Source organism: Rhagoletis zephyria, unplaced genomic scaffold (genome assembly GCF_001687245.7).
Source record: "Rhagoletis zephyria isolate East Lansing unplaced genomic scaffold, Rhagoletis_zephyria_1.1 Rzeph_scaffold_02070, whole genome shotgun sequence".
Classification (NCBI taxonomy): domain Eukaryota; kingdom Metazoa; phylum Arthropoda; class Insecta; order Diptera; family Tephritidae; genus Rhagoletis; species Rhagoletis zephyria.
Genome location: NW_016159154.1, coordinates 20,538 through 34,578, shown reverse-complemented (window position 1 = coordinate 34,578; position 14,041 = coordinate 20,538). Strand labels below are relative to the sequence as shown.

General features: G+C 40.6%; 1 protein-coding gene across 1 annotated transcript in view; it reads left to right on the top strand.

Annotated features, from left to right (window-relative positions):
- LOC108365945 (mucin-17) overlaps nucleotides 1-12,583 on the top strand; it is a 57,704-nt gene extending 45,121 nt beyond the window's left edge. The window contains 5 exon segments of the mRNA XM_017620174.1: nucleotides 4,354-7,742; nucleotides 7,792-8,865; nucleotides 9,290-9,981; nucleotides 9,984-10,024; nucleotides 10,077-12,583. Of these exon segments, the coding sequence (XP_017475663.1) occupies nucleotides 4,354-7,742; nucleotides 7,792-8,865; nucleotides 9,290-9,981; nucleotides 9,984-10,024; nucleotides 10,077-11,634 (6,754 nt within the window). The 3' untranslated portion in view covers nucleotides 11,635-12,583.
- Nucleotides 12,584-14,041: the final 1,458 nt, after the last annotated feature.

Genomic DNA, 14,041 nt, shown 5'->3' with positions numbered 1-14,041 from the left:
GTAGTTAAATATAGGGCTGGCCAATGCCTTAAGTGCAGCTTGGCTGTCATTGTAGACAAGTAAACTCCTTCCCCTCCACGTAGTCTATAGCTTTGAGGGTTGCAAATACTTCTACTAGAAGACCGAAGCATATTCCATAAGAGAAAAGTAAATTTTATCCCCATTAACTTCGAAAGAGATCCCAGATCCTGCCATCAATTCCGTCTCGCCTCACTCAGTGTTATACCTACATCGGTTTCTTTTTAGTCAGCAGGTGGTATTTAAGGTTTCCCTACGTATGAAGACACAAAGTGACGGTAAGTGCAGCAGTGCGTCAAGAGCACTAAACACCANATTTAAGTTAAATAAAGCGGCTATCAAGCAACCATACATTTTCGTGGACCTCCACTAACAACTCGTGGACCCCCACATTTTTTAACGTCAACCTAGATCCCCGTAGAGTCTCCGGTGGACCCCCCCGGGGACCACTTTGGGAATGAAAAGTGGAAAAAATGGTTAAAATAAATGTCTGGTCGAAATTAGCGGTTAAGACATATACAGTAAAATTTCATGGGAGATATTTTTGTACAACATTTTAAACCATTAGCTCCCGCCTGAAAGGGTAGTTTTGAACCTTTCGCTTTTCAAACATTTCAAATGCCTATTGCAATGAAAAGTTTGGACTCAGGTCCATAGACACCGCGCCTGCTCTGGTCCCCATTTTTTCACTCTCTGTGTACCAGTGTACATATCTGTGATCCACTTGAGATGAACCATTCAAGCAGACGTCTCGGTTTGGGATTTTTATCTGTCATTATCTTCCAAAGCAGATGGAGCCATTGAACCCGCATATTAGTAGGCCTGGTATTGTGCGCAAAATACCTTTGTCTTGTATATTCTTAGTGAAGGTATTTCAATTTACATATAAAAATATGGAGAGTCCAGCCTAGGGGCGAAGAAGTTCTCATTAAATCTAATGGGTAGTGAATTAACGTGATTTGATTTTCATTTGTTTTATATGTATAATATTAATGGACTGAGCTTTAACATGCGTGATTGCTAACCTGGCGCGATAAAAAGTGGGCTATGATTAGGATGCTAGAAAGTATGAGCTAATGCGACCAGTTTACCGAAATCGCAGTATTACCAGTTGATAATCAAACTTTTAATTTAGAAAAATAAGAAGTGCGTGCCCTGTAAAGTAGATTATTTATAGTAATAACTTGAAAATTGGCTACGTCCATTACGGACCTCAATAATGGTACGCGCGGGTTTTTATGCTACATGGCTGCCTCAAAAGATATCTATTTCGTTACCATCCAAGAATGAACCTGATCTTTCGATTTTGAACTTATCATAAATGACCACTGTCTCAACTCTGCAATTTATTTTGAATTGTTTTGAAAGCGATACATGTTTTTTGTTGTAAGCAATTTTTTGTAGAAGGTCTTCTTCTTTATTGGCGCTGTAACCCCTTAAGCGATTTTATCCGAGTCCAAAACAGCACGCCAGTCGTTTCTCTTCTGTACCAACAGACGCCAAATGACAAGGAAGATCGTTGGACAGATATTCAGTCCGCTGGCCGCTAAAGGGATTTAGACCATACTACTTTTCTTTGTGGAGGAGCCCTAGTTCCCTCGAGCCAATGACAATTGAATTAGAAGCTTATGCGGTCAATTTCTTCTTATTATTATTTGACGCTTCAACCGTTTGTCGGACCAAGAACCTTCGTAAATTGCAATGCATACTTTGTGTGTGGTATTTACAGTACATTCATAAGAAATAACGGTACTACCACAGGTGATAAAATGTGATGTGCGAGATAAATATCCTGTCAGAGCTGCCCGCTTTTTAAATATTTCTATGTGACGAATATCATAGCTTTTCAATGGAACTCAATAACTCATAACTCAACTCAAATAGTAGTTAACTTAAAATCTGACTAATGCACTCAAACATTGTTAGCATTGATTTTAACTTATCATCCAATACCCAACATTTAAGGTTTCACTATTTGCTAACCAAGTAATTTGTTAGCACAATTCATGGAGAAAAAAAAAATGGTCCGACATAACAAACTCATGCTCACAAGGAAACATTGGCTTGCATTGGCTTGCATTCAGCAGTAATAACTGCAACTTAAAATGGAGTGTATTCTGCCAAGAAATTCAATAAAAATCATTTTTCTCAGCATTGCTGGAGATTTTCGTACTACACAATTTGTTTTCTTTCCCCATCGCCTTTGCATTTACCCACATTTACATACATTGAGGCAAAAATGCATGACTTAGTGTAGAGTCAGTATAATAGTGTGTAATGATGCAGCGGTATTAACCATTTGCTGGATTCCAATTTGTTACATGCCAAATTTCCACATTTATTGCTTTTGTGTCATAAGCAATTGGAAGTATGCAACGGATGAGTGGAGGGCGAATGATATGAATTTTTGAAATTTTGTGAAATTTTTTTGTGGAAAGGTGTAATGACAATTGAGAAGTGCACATGATCAAATCTCAAGGGATGTTACAGTTTTCGACAAAAACGTGTTTTTGGGCGAAAATGGTGGCACACTTATCTTAGGCAATGCATTATCTTCCATTTTGCGTAAAACAGCATATTCCATCGCGAATTTGTATTTAAATGAAAACTTAAAAAGGATATAACAAAAAAGTAAAAATAACAACGCGTAGTTTTTAATGTAACAGCCTACACATCAGCTACAACATTTACTCGCACGCCTTAACTTAAAACTTATACAATTTAAAAGTAACAAAATATTGCCGTGGAAGGTTTTACACAGTATTCCTTTTGCACATATATATTACTTTCTTCATGTATGTACATATATAACAATTTTTGAATGAATTTCCAGTGCGCCAATATAAATAAAAAATTGTATAAATAGAATTTTAGTTTCATAAATCGTACTCATCTTTTACTCAATGAATTTGTTTTCTTTTGGTGGCACACAAGTTTTAATAATTTATGTTCGTTTGTTTTGGCACGAAGAAAATTTTAGCCATTCAATTTTAACATTTTAAAGTTTCTTAAATCATTATGATTAAAAAATCTTAAAATTCCAAAAATTACAAAATAGCGGCGACAGATTTTTTTTTTAATTGGTTGCCCACTCTTGAAACTTCACATGTATGTTGTATTTGATGCCAACGTCCATTGCCTATAACACGAACATTCTATTTGAAAAATTCCCAAAGTTATTTAAAAAAATTACATTTTGATTTTTTCGAAAGCAATAAAAAAAATTAGTAATAATCGTTATTTTCCAGAGACCGAACATAACAGTTACTGATAAAAAACTGTCATGGCTAAATTCACCAATCGATTTGTTTTCACCGAGACTAGTTTTAGTTTGCAATTTTATGCAAAATTAAAAAATTAAAAAAAAAATAACACTTAGTTTTGATATGTATATTATAAATCCAAAATAACAATTATTTTTGTTTTTTATATTAAACGTCTTAGATATTTAACAAACGCTGAAGACTTTTATTTATAAAAATCAGTCACCGACATTAATTTTTTAAATCATTCGTATTAAAGTCATTAACATTTATCGCAATTAAGAAAGTGTTGGGAAACGAAATTTTACTACGACTTTTACAAATGATTTTTATAAGTGTGATTTACAANATTTATTTTTGACTTTTATAAATAAAAGTTTTCGATAACTGTTATCTGAGACATATAATTTAAAAATCAAAAATAACTGTTATTTGCTATTATTTAGATAAAAATCAAAAATAATTATTATTTTGGACTTATACAACAAAATCCGTTATTTAAGTAGTAATTAAATAAAAGTAAAAAAAAATAATTGTTAATGAGCGATTTTTTTTTTAATAAATGTTGTAACTGTTACGGTCCCTGTTATTTTCATTATAACTGTTAAAAACGGGCAAAAAAAATAAATTTATACCTCGTAACAACTATATGCTTTAACTTTTGTTGAGCTTGAGGCCACTTTTAAACGAAATTATTATTTTTTGTTTTTTTAATATGTAAATTGTCGTTTTTCATAAATTCTTTTTATTAAAACGGCCTCAAGCTCCGTGAAAATTGTAAATAATTTTGATTGAAGAATAAATCAAAAAGTGACGACTTTGCACTGATTTAAAAATACAAGCCTTGTTATTTAGCGCTTATTTTCAGTCCCTGATATTAATGGATTGGGGTTCTAAGTGAATTGTTGACGGAAGCTGGAGGCTTTGAAAAGTTTGTTTTTCAGGGTTATTAACTAAATCAGCGAAATATAGAATGCAATTATTTGATTGTTGATTTAAATTCAGACAATTTTGAACTTTGTGTATTTTTCCTTTTTTCTAAAACTATTTAACTTTCATCTTTTCCTTCCAGTGTCGTTACGTCCGTCTCGGTAATACTCAATGGTGATGAACCAGAATACACTGATGCCCTGGGACACAAGGTACCAAAACCACAGCCTTCACTACAAGTGGCCAGCCCCATCGATCTACTCAACCCCGATCGCTACGAATTTTACACGTTCGATGAGAATGGTGAACTGGTGAAACGTCTCATGACAATGGAGGAAATACAGAGTATTGTGGCGAATGGAGATGGTGAGAATTCATCTATTGTACAGCACGTGTCCACAGATGACCGCGAACCGGAGAAAAATGTCCAGGATATAGTCGATAGTGTACAGAACGTACTCAACAAGGAAGTGGAATCGAATAAAAATGTGTCCAAGGATGCACTACCTGTACTGGATACGCCCGATGTTACCTCATCGTGGTCCATGATTTTACCCGCCATATTCGGTAATGGCGGCGGTGATATTTTCCCACAACAGAAACCTCAACAAATTGTTATGACACCCGATTCCGAGCTGTTGGAGACTTCAACAAATTCTCCACCCCCCACGCATGCTACGAAACGTCCGAAGCCGAACAAACGTAAACCGGGCCAAAAACGTAAGCCAACAACACCGGCGCCTACTACAACATCCACCGCAATTACGCCACAAGTTGTGCAAGAGGAATTAGGCCCGAATGAGTCTGTCTACACTGGCATGCAACAGTACCAAAATGTCGCTGCGAATATGCAACACTTCGATGGATTTTCACAATTGCAAATGCAACCAATCTATCATAAACTGCCTGAATATACCCAAGTAGAGACAACAACTCGACGTGTGTTCGTCAACAATCAAGAAATAATTCAAAGTGTGGCCACAGCACGTCCAACGTCGGCAGAAAATGACGCCGAACTGAATGAAAACTACGGCAAGCGCCCACCTGTTGTGGTCTATAAGCGACCAGTGGCGCCGAATCGCCACAAAACGCCGAACGGCGGTGAGGGTTCGGGTACGACCAAGAAACCACAAGGTGGACACAACAAGCAGAAGATAAAGAAGAAGCCGACTATAGCAACAACGACAACCACAACAACACCGAAACCCGAACCGACAACCACCACAACAACTACTACTACAACCGAGCCTACTACAACATCTACAACAACAACAACAACTACAACGACACCGGAGCCGCCAACAACTATAGCACCTGAACCGATAACAAGCACGACCACAGCCAAACCAAGCTCTACCACACCAAAAAAGAAAAAGAAGAAACCAACACGACAGCCAGGTCAAGGCAACGGCAATGGCAATGGTAAGCCACATCCAGCTGGAGAGAAGCGCAAACCCGCTAACGGCAAACCACGTCCCACTGGCGCTGGCCAACACAATACACACAGGCCACAACAGGCCGGTAACGGCGGTGCACAGCACACAGCCAACAAACACCAACCAGCCGCCGATGTACCTGTGACTACGCCCGCAACGACTGAACCCACTATCAATAAACACAATATCACTGTGAGCCACAAACCGAATAGAACGCGACCGCGGCCACACAAGAAACCGGCTGGCTCAACAACGACCACAACAACACCGGAACCAACCACAACCAGTACTACTACAACGACTACACCGGAGCCTACCACCACGACAACGACCACGCCAGCACCAACGACAACAACAACCACTACCACTACTACCCCAGCGCCCACTACAAGCACTACAACAACAACCACAGAAAAAGCTTTGGTTGTGGAGCATTTCCCTGGCTACCATCCCATACAAGTCAAGCCTTCGCATGCCAATAAACGTCCTGGCGTATCTGCGTATCCAGTGCCTGACTACAAACCTACAGAGCATGAGGTGCATGAGACCGCCGTTGAGTCTGACCCGGTTGATTATGGACAATTCAAGCGCAAGCCTTTGCCATCACTCGCACAAATTCAACAACAGCACCACAAACCAGCCGACAAACCAATTCCGTTAGACGAACAAAATACGTTGTCATCTTTCGATCAAATTATGGAGTCTCTTAAGGAAGAACTTTCGAACAATGCCGACGCTGATATAAACGAGTCAAGCGCTTCCGAAACACAGCCTGTTACACAAAAACCTGTAGCAGTAGAGTCGACTAAGGAACCTGCCACATCTGTAAGTGCGCCCATGGATGGAACCTCAGCTGCTCAGTCTTCAACAACCAGCAGCCAAGAGGCATACGGAGAAAAGGAAGTTAAAAATGATGCAGTGCACATCGTTAGCGTAGAGCAAGAAGATGTGGCCACAGTTGAGGACGTATCAGTTACCACAATAAGCCCGCCAACATTGGCGGCGACGTCCGAAGAAACAACGAAGAAAACAACCGTGCAGCCAACATTGGTTGGCAGCACTGAGGAGCAAGTCGAGCAGGAAGTATCTGATACCACAAATGTTTCAGAGTATTCAATTGAAGAAAAAGAACAAAGTGCTAGCGAACCTATCAAATTGGAGGTACTTGAAGAGCAGGAGACCGATAAGAACGGTGAAGATTTGTCACATGTTGTTAAATTTGAGCCACTTTATGCTGACGTACAAGAGCCAATAGTCACCGAAATAACAACTGCATTGCCCGATGACTTAGAGGACACAACTGTGGCGGAAGTCGTAGACGAAGTGGTTGTACAAGCAGCGCATGGTATTGCTCCAACAATTGAGGATAGTAGCACTGAGTACCACATACCAATAGTAAAGGTTACACAAAAAGTAGAGACTATGATAGCAGAGGATAGTTCATCTACAGAACCTCCACCGCAGGTAGCCGATCTAAAACCGCATTTAAATATGGAAGTACTTAAACCGATTGATCAAATAAATATGTCTGACTTCCAAACGCAGGCGGCTACCGTGGCTTCAACACTGGTGGATGGCACCAACACAATTACATCTAATGTAGATATGAGCTCCAATGAGACACGCAGTGAAATCGATTTCCTTTTATCCGATGTTATACAACAAATGGCTGGACATAAACCAGACGAAGATCGTCCAGACCCAGTGGAGGATAGCAACCGTTTGACAAACTTTGCGCAACTTAATTCATCCTTCTTACTGAAACCAGCGCAGACGGCAATTCAGCAGAGCAATGTGGACGAGGAAGGTTTACCAGCCTACGGAGGTGTGCAAATTACAAGCAGCGCGCTGAATGCGCCACCTCTCAAAGAGCCTGCAAAAGCGCCCATTGTAGAGCCCTTAGTAGTGCCTGCGGCAGAACCAGTGAGTGAAGCCGATTATAACTTTACGACTGAGACTGATAACGCAACAGAAGTTTTGGTATATGCTTCGCAGGAAGACGTTAAAGCAGAGGACCAGAATACCAGTTTCAAGCCAGCTAGTACAGATAAGCTAGAGNGTTGTAGAGCCCTTAGTAGTGCCTGCGGCAGAACCAGTGAGTGAAGCCGATTATAACTTGACGACTGAGACTGATAACGCAACAGAAGTTTTGGTATATGCTTCGCAGGAAGACGTTAAATCAGAGGACCAGAATACCAGTTTCAAGCCAGCTAGTACAGATAAGCTAGAGAAGGAAAACAAGGCCGAACTTTCAAAAGAAAATTCAGCTAAAGAAGATACCGAACTGGAAAATGAAAATCAGGAGGAAAGTGTGGGAAAAGATGAAGTGGAGCAAAACTCTCAAATGCAACCGGAAAGTTTGAACAAAGAAGAAAATGAACATGCCGTAGAAACACAATCGGAAAGCTCGGAAGGCGTGGAGCAAAATACAGACATAGAATCGAGTAGTTCCGAGAAGGACCAAGTGCAAGATAATCTCGCAGAAAAGCTTGAAAATTCACAAAATAATGAAGGTCTGGGGACAACCGAGGAAACTTATTATGAAACTACGGCAGTGAAGGAGCAAATACCCTCTTTGTCGCATATTTACGCCATACAACAACAAGAATTCGAGACTAAAGAAACTGAAAACCAAGCGCAAAAAGACAAAGAAGACCCACAGTCTGAAGAAACACCGATACAACAGGTTTCAATTTCTAAGAAACCACTTAAAGAATCAGAGACAATTATATTAGAAGAACAATTGAGCGCCGAATCCAGCAACGAAGAGAAGAAAGAACAAATGACAAGCGCCGAAGTGATAATTACGGAAATAGCTAAGATTAACGAGGCAGAAAGGGAGAAGAATGGTGAAAAGAATGGCGAAAAGAACGATGGTGGTGAAGAAGTAAGTCAATCTGAAAAGGAAGAGGAAGGTTTGAATGCAACAACAGAAGACTTCACTGCGCAAACTGAGAAGAATTTAATAGACGAAACAACACCAGCAGTTTTTACAGAGGTACAGAAATTAGCTGAGGATCAAAGCACAGTTGAGCAAGTAGAAGAAATGCCTATTGCAACTGAAATAGAAAATAAATTTGAAAAGCCAACAATCCAATCAACGGAGATGTCAAACGAAACTGAGAAGACGCAGATAAGTAGTTTAGCAGAAGACGATATTAGAAAGGAAGATACTGAAGAAGATGTTAGCGAATCGGGTAATAAAGGCGCTGTGGAAAGTGCGAATCATGCCAGCGAAAAGGAGAGCGATGAAAAAGACAAATCGAAAATAATACAACGAAGCTACAACTGATTCGGAAGATCTCAATGAAAAGGGCGGGTCCACAGAAAAGGATACCAGTGAACAGCTTGTCGAAAGTAGTTCCACATACATCGATATTACCGCTGAGGAAAGTCACGATATTAGAATAAAACCCGATTCCGCGATATAACCGACAACTCAAAGGACAAGGAAACTATGAGCAATGAAGACGATAATGTAACTAACGCAGCCAATATACAGCACCACTACACCAACTTGCCACCAGCTGAGCAAACAGAATCAAATGAAAGACAGGAACCCAGCAGTGAAGTAGCAACAGAAATTGAAGTGACTACGGCGCTGCCGGTCGAAGAGATTATCACGACGAAAAGAATGCTGAGAACATGAAAATGAAAGCGCAGAACATGAAACCGTTACTGATGTTACGATAATGATATCTGATGAAATCGACAGCACAGAATCCGATGAAGATCCCTATATTAAACTTGGTGAGACCACTATAAAATACACTGAAAGCTTGAACAACGTTGATGTATCGGACAACGTCATGAGCGCCGAAGAGGAGGCAACAAGCACTGAAGGCGCTGATATTGAGCCAACGTCACCAACGCTGCCACAACCGATACAAGTGGATGTGTCGGAGTCAACGACGCAAGATGTGCAGCAGTCTAACGAAGAGGCTGAAGAGGAATCCCAGCCAACGCAGTTTGCTGAAAACGTAGTTGCAGCACAGCCATCAAAAGAGGCAGATGCAATTACAAACACATCTGTGGACGAGGCGAACACGCCAGATTCGATCGAGCAAAGCGATGTAACCGAACAAGCTCCAACTCAGCAAACAACAAATCCGATTCAAACTTTTGTTACACAACAACGACCTCAAGTGCCACAACTCAACAATGAATATCGTCCTGATCCGCAGAACCCAGCAGATGTAGGTGACCAAACCACTTACATTATACCCAAATTCCCCACAAGCCCAGTGCTTGCTGCGCTCTCAACACCCGTGGGAAATGTGCCGTCTTCAACGGCCACCAGTTCAACCACTTCGACCACTAATGCACCAAATCTACGTCAACGACTACCAAACGCATACACACACTCAAACCGGTCTCGTATTAAATAAGCACACTGGCATAAATGCGCCGAAACCTATAGAGCCAACTAAAATCCTGCCTACTCAGCCAACACCGCCCAGCAACGTCCGATGCAGCGTCCAGCACAACTGAACAACCTGATGGCCACATCTACGCAGGCAACCCGACCGCCTGTCAAAATGGACCCCAGTCCCACAAGCTCGAAGGGGCTCGAAGCCTCCGTTACGCACTTGGACGAAGATCTGCAGTCTTTCGTTAAACTCTGCAATGAGTTGGCCTTCAGTTATTGGAAGTCCATCACATCGGAAAAGATTAGCTCCGCGCGCAGTCTGGTAATATCGCCGTTCGCACTAACCTCCATGTTATCAATGGTCTTCCTCGGCGCACGCGGCAGCACATCAGGCGAAATGAACGAGGTGCTGAAATTGGATGATATGGTCACCTTTAATCCGCATTTGGTATTCAGAAATATTACCGACTCTGTGGAGCGCGCAACTGATAGCGACATTGCCACAACAGCCTTTGTGCGCGAGATATTCAGCGATCGCGCAAATGGCAAAATACTACAATTCTTCAAGGAAAAGACACAACAATTCTATTCGGGACACGTAGAGGAAGTGAATTTCCATGTGGTGAACGACGTCATACGCCGTCGCACGAATCTGCTCGTTAAGCGGCACACAATGGGCAAAGTGCTCGAGTATTTGCGCACAAATAGTCTCTGGGTTAACGGCCCACTGGCAACCATTTCGGCTAATCTCTTCCAGACAGACTGCCGACGCGGCTCTACGCAATTGACTGATGGCGAAATGTTCTTCCAGGTGCATCCTTCTGTGCGCCAACGTCGTCTCATACCCATACCAGCAGTTTTGTACAAGAGCGGCTTCGCCGCTGGCTATGAGCCTAAGTTGGATGCCACAATTGTGGCATTTGGCAGCATTCAAGATACCGTTAGCACCGTTTATGTTATGCCCGGACACCAAAGTACACTTTCGCCGGCGGAAAGTTTGGAACGGCTTGAACGTGAGCTCGTGGAGCAAGCTATTAGCAAGAACGCCTGGAGTAATATACTCACCTCGTTGATGGACCGGCCTGGCATGGAGGTGCAATTGCCACGTTTCTCGCACAGATCGTTCGTGAATGCCTCACTGGGTTTGCAGAAAATGGGTCTGAAGGGACTTTTCAAATCTGATTTCGCAGACTTGCGCGGTCTTACTGGCTCCTCGAATCGCGACATTTACCTTTCGGACGTCATACAAATTAACACCTTCAGCACTTGTGGGGAGGAGAAAATCGCCGATCATCATCACGTCGAAATGTATCCAGCACCACCGCTACGCAAACGCAACAAGGACTTGGGCGCTAATGATGATGGCGCCTACGACTCATCTGAAGCTGTTATTGACTTCGGCTCGCTGGTGCATGACTCTGCACTCGGTCGCGGCTTCTACGATGACCTTCTGGATCCGAAATATTTGGAGTTGCCATTATCTCTGCGTCCGCGGCAGGCACGCGTACCCGACGCGCCACGACTACGCTTCGACAAACCTTTCCTCTACTTCGTGCGCCACAATCCAACGGGCATCATACTCTTCATGGGTCGCTTCAACCCACGGCTACTGCCGTGAAAGAAGCGCTAAAGCAGCTGCAAATCGTCGGATTTTATGCACACGTGCATTCACATTCATAACTCAGAAGACTAAAAGCACGGAAAATGGCATTTCAATTTGATTTTGTTGGCACTTTTTTATATGAATATGTTTGCACGTGAATATCCACATACATATGCGTCTGCCGCAGCCGCATTTGTTTGCATAAATGCGAACATAAGCCAAACTAGCATTTTTTTTTTTAAATGAGCATTTTCGTTAATATGTCGGGCGCATTTTTAGTGAAATTTTATTTGTAATTTTTTTTCTCGAAAATGTTTCATTTTAAATTCGAACATTTAGCACTTAAGTTTAAATAAATTATATTAATTCTATGAAGTACTTAGTACCGTTCGACCAAACGGATGGTAGATGCCAATTGTCTTTGTTGTGCCTTAATCACGAATCATCCTCATCCGCATCCGCAGCAGCATGCCCCACACCCACGCTCGCCAGAATGTAAAGTTTGTGTGGCCACTCCCCTTGGATTCGAGATTGATGTGCGACATGCAGCTCTATTAATTTGTACGCTATTAAATTTAAGTTACGAATTACTTTTTCTATGCAAATTATTGTTAAAATAAATTAGATTTTTTTTTGTGTAATTTTTGATTTTAATATTGTTTGTAATATGGAAGCACACACTACTAAATATAATTTGTTATCATTTAAGTTGATATCATATTGAAACACTATCTACGTATTAAAATTATTTATTATTTTTTATTTTTTAAATCGCTGGAGGTAATAAGTGATGATTTCTGTCTCGCTAATTTATGTACGTAGTAAAAATTATAGCATATTTACAGAAACATGCATACACCCATGCTCAAACATTTAAGAGGCATAATTGAGTGTGTTTTATACTTAAGTAATCATTATATATTTAAATACGAAAGATTGATGTATATCTTTAAAAGAAATTACAAATAAAACACAAAAATTATTTAAAATCAAATCAACTTGTGGTTATTATTAGGATCTGTGTAAATAGTATGTAAGTACATTAGTGTGGTCTCCTCAATGCCCTAGGCGGCGCAAGAAACTCTCCTACAAATTTCACCCATAGACCGGCCAAACAAAACAACGCTTGCGGTAAACAGCACTCTGACTAGATGCCGTCCATTTCAGTGTCTGTCGATTTACGAATAAACCTAAGCAGATTGTTGGGTGTCAAAGAGCACATCGCGACCAAGATGTCTGCTATCTAATTCTTGCAGAGGCGGGGCGGAAGCACAAAAGGTGTTCCACCATCTCATACTCTTCAAGGCAGGATGGGCAAATGGAGTTGTCATCTAGTTTTTCCAAAATGCTGCCAATGATTTGGAGGTCTTGTATTCCACCTGAGATGTCCACGATAGTTTTGTATCCAGAAATACTCCTAGAAACTTCAGTTCGGGAGAAGTCTGAATTGTGACTCCTTGAAGGGTGAAGGGAATGAGACCATCCAAAGTTCTTCTCCTTACCAAGAGCACAACACTAGTTTTGGTTGGGTTAGCGGTGAGTCAATTTCCATCACACCAATTGTCAATCATATCCTGTATTGTCTGCGCTTTCCTGCAAACTGCCGGCAGAGATGGGGCCGTGACTAGACAGTAGGACGGGTCAATTTGTATGGAAAATTTTTTCAACCATAGGCGTATATCATAGGAGGATTTTACGAGTAATTCTAATCAAACTTGCCAAAGAAACTATGGGTCTAAAATCAATTTGGAGCTTGCCAAATTGCGAAAATAGTTTTCTTTTACTAAGGACTTTGCTGTAGTCTCGTAAAGAAGTGCTCAAATGAGTTTTCTTTTGCACAGAAATAAAACTAATGGGAAAATGCCTTTCCACTGATACCTCAATAGTCTAAGTCGGAATAGCTTTGGCCCAGTTATTCAAATTTTTATTAAACAAATCTTTGAAAAAAGTTAAAAAAAACAGCATCAAAAATGTCATTATTACGATTCCGTTGAAAATATTTTTAAATATTTGTATGCAGATTTTTTAAGCTTAAGTTTTTTGTCATCTGAAGAGGGGTTTTTTCCAAAACGTTCTTTAAGACACTATTTTATTTATTATTTTTTAGAAGTATGTTGGGGACGTCTTCAAATATAAAACGTTTTGTAATCCCGGCAGAGAAACCGCAACTTTTTTTGTGATGCAGTCTAATGTACATACCTACATACATATATACATGTGTATGCCTGTAGGTTGTATTGAATTTTAGTTGTATGGAAAACAATTTTCAAGGATAAGTAAAACGTTTGGGTTTTTTTTTTATTTTAACATGTAACAAAATGTGAAAAATTTCACTTTTGCGCCCTCTTACGGTACTACAGCAAAATTCTAAATGAACGAAACCTATTTTCGCAATTTTGTAGGCCCGAAATTGATTTTAGAC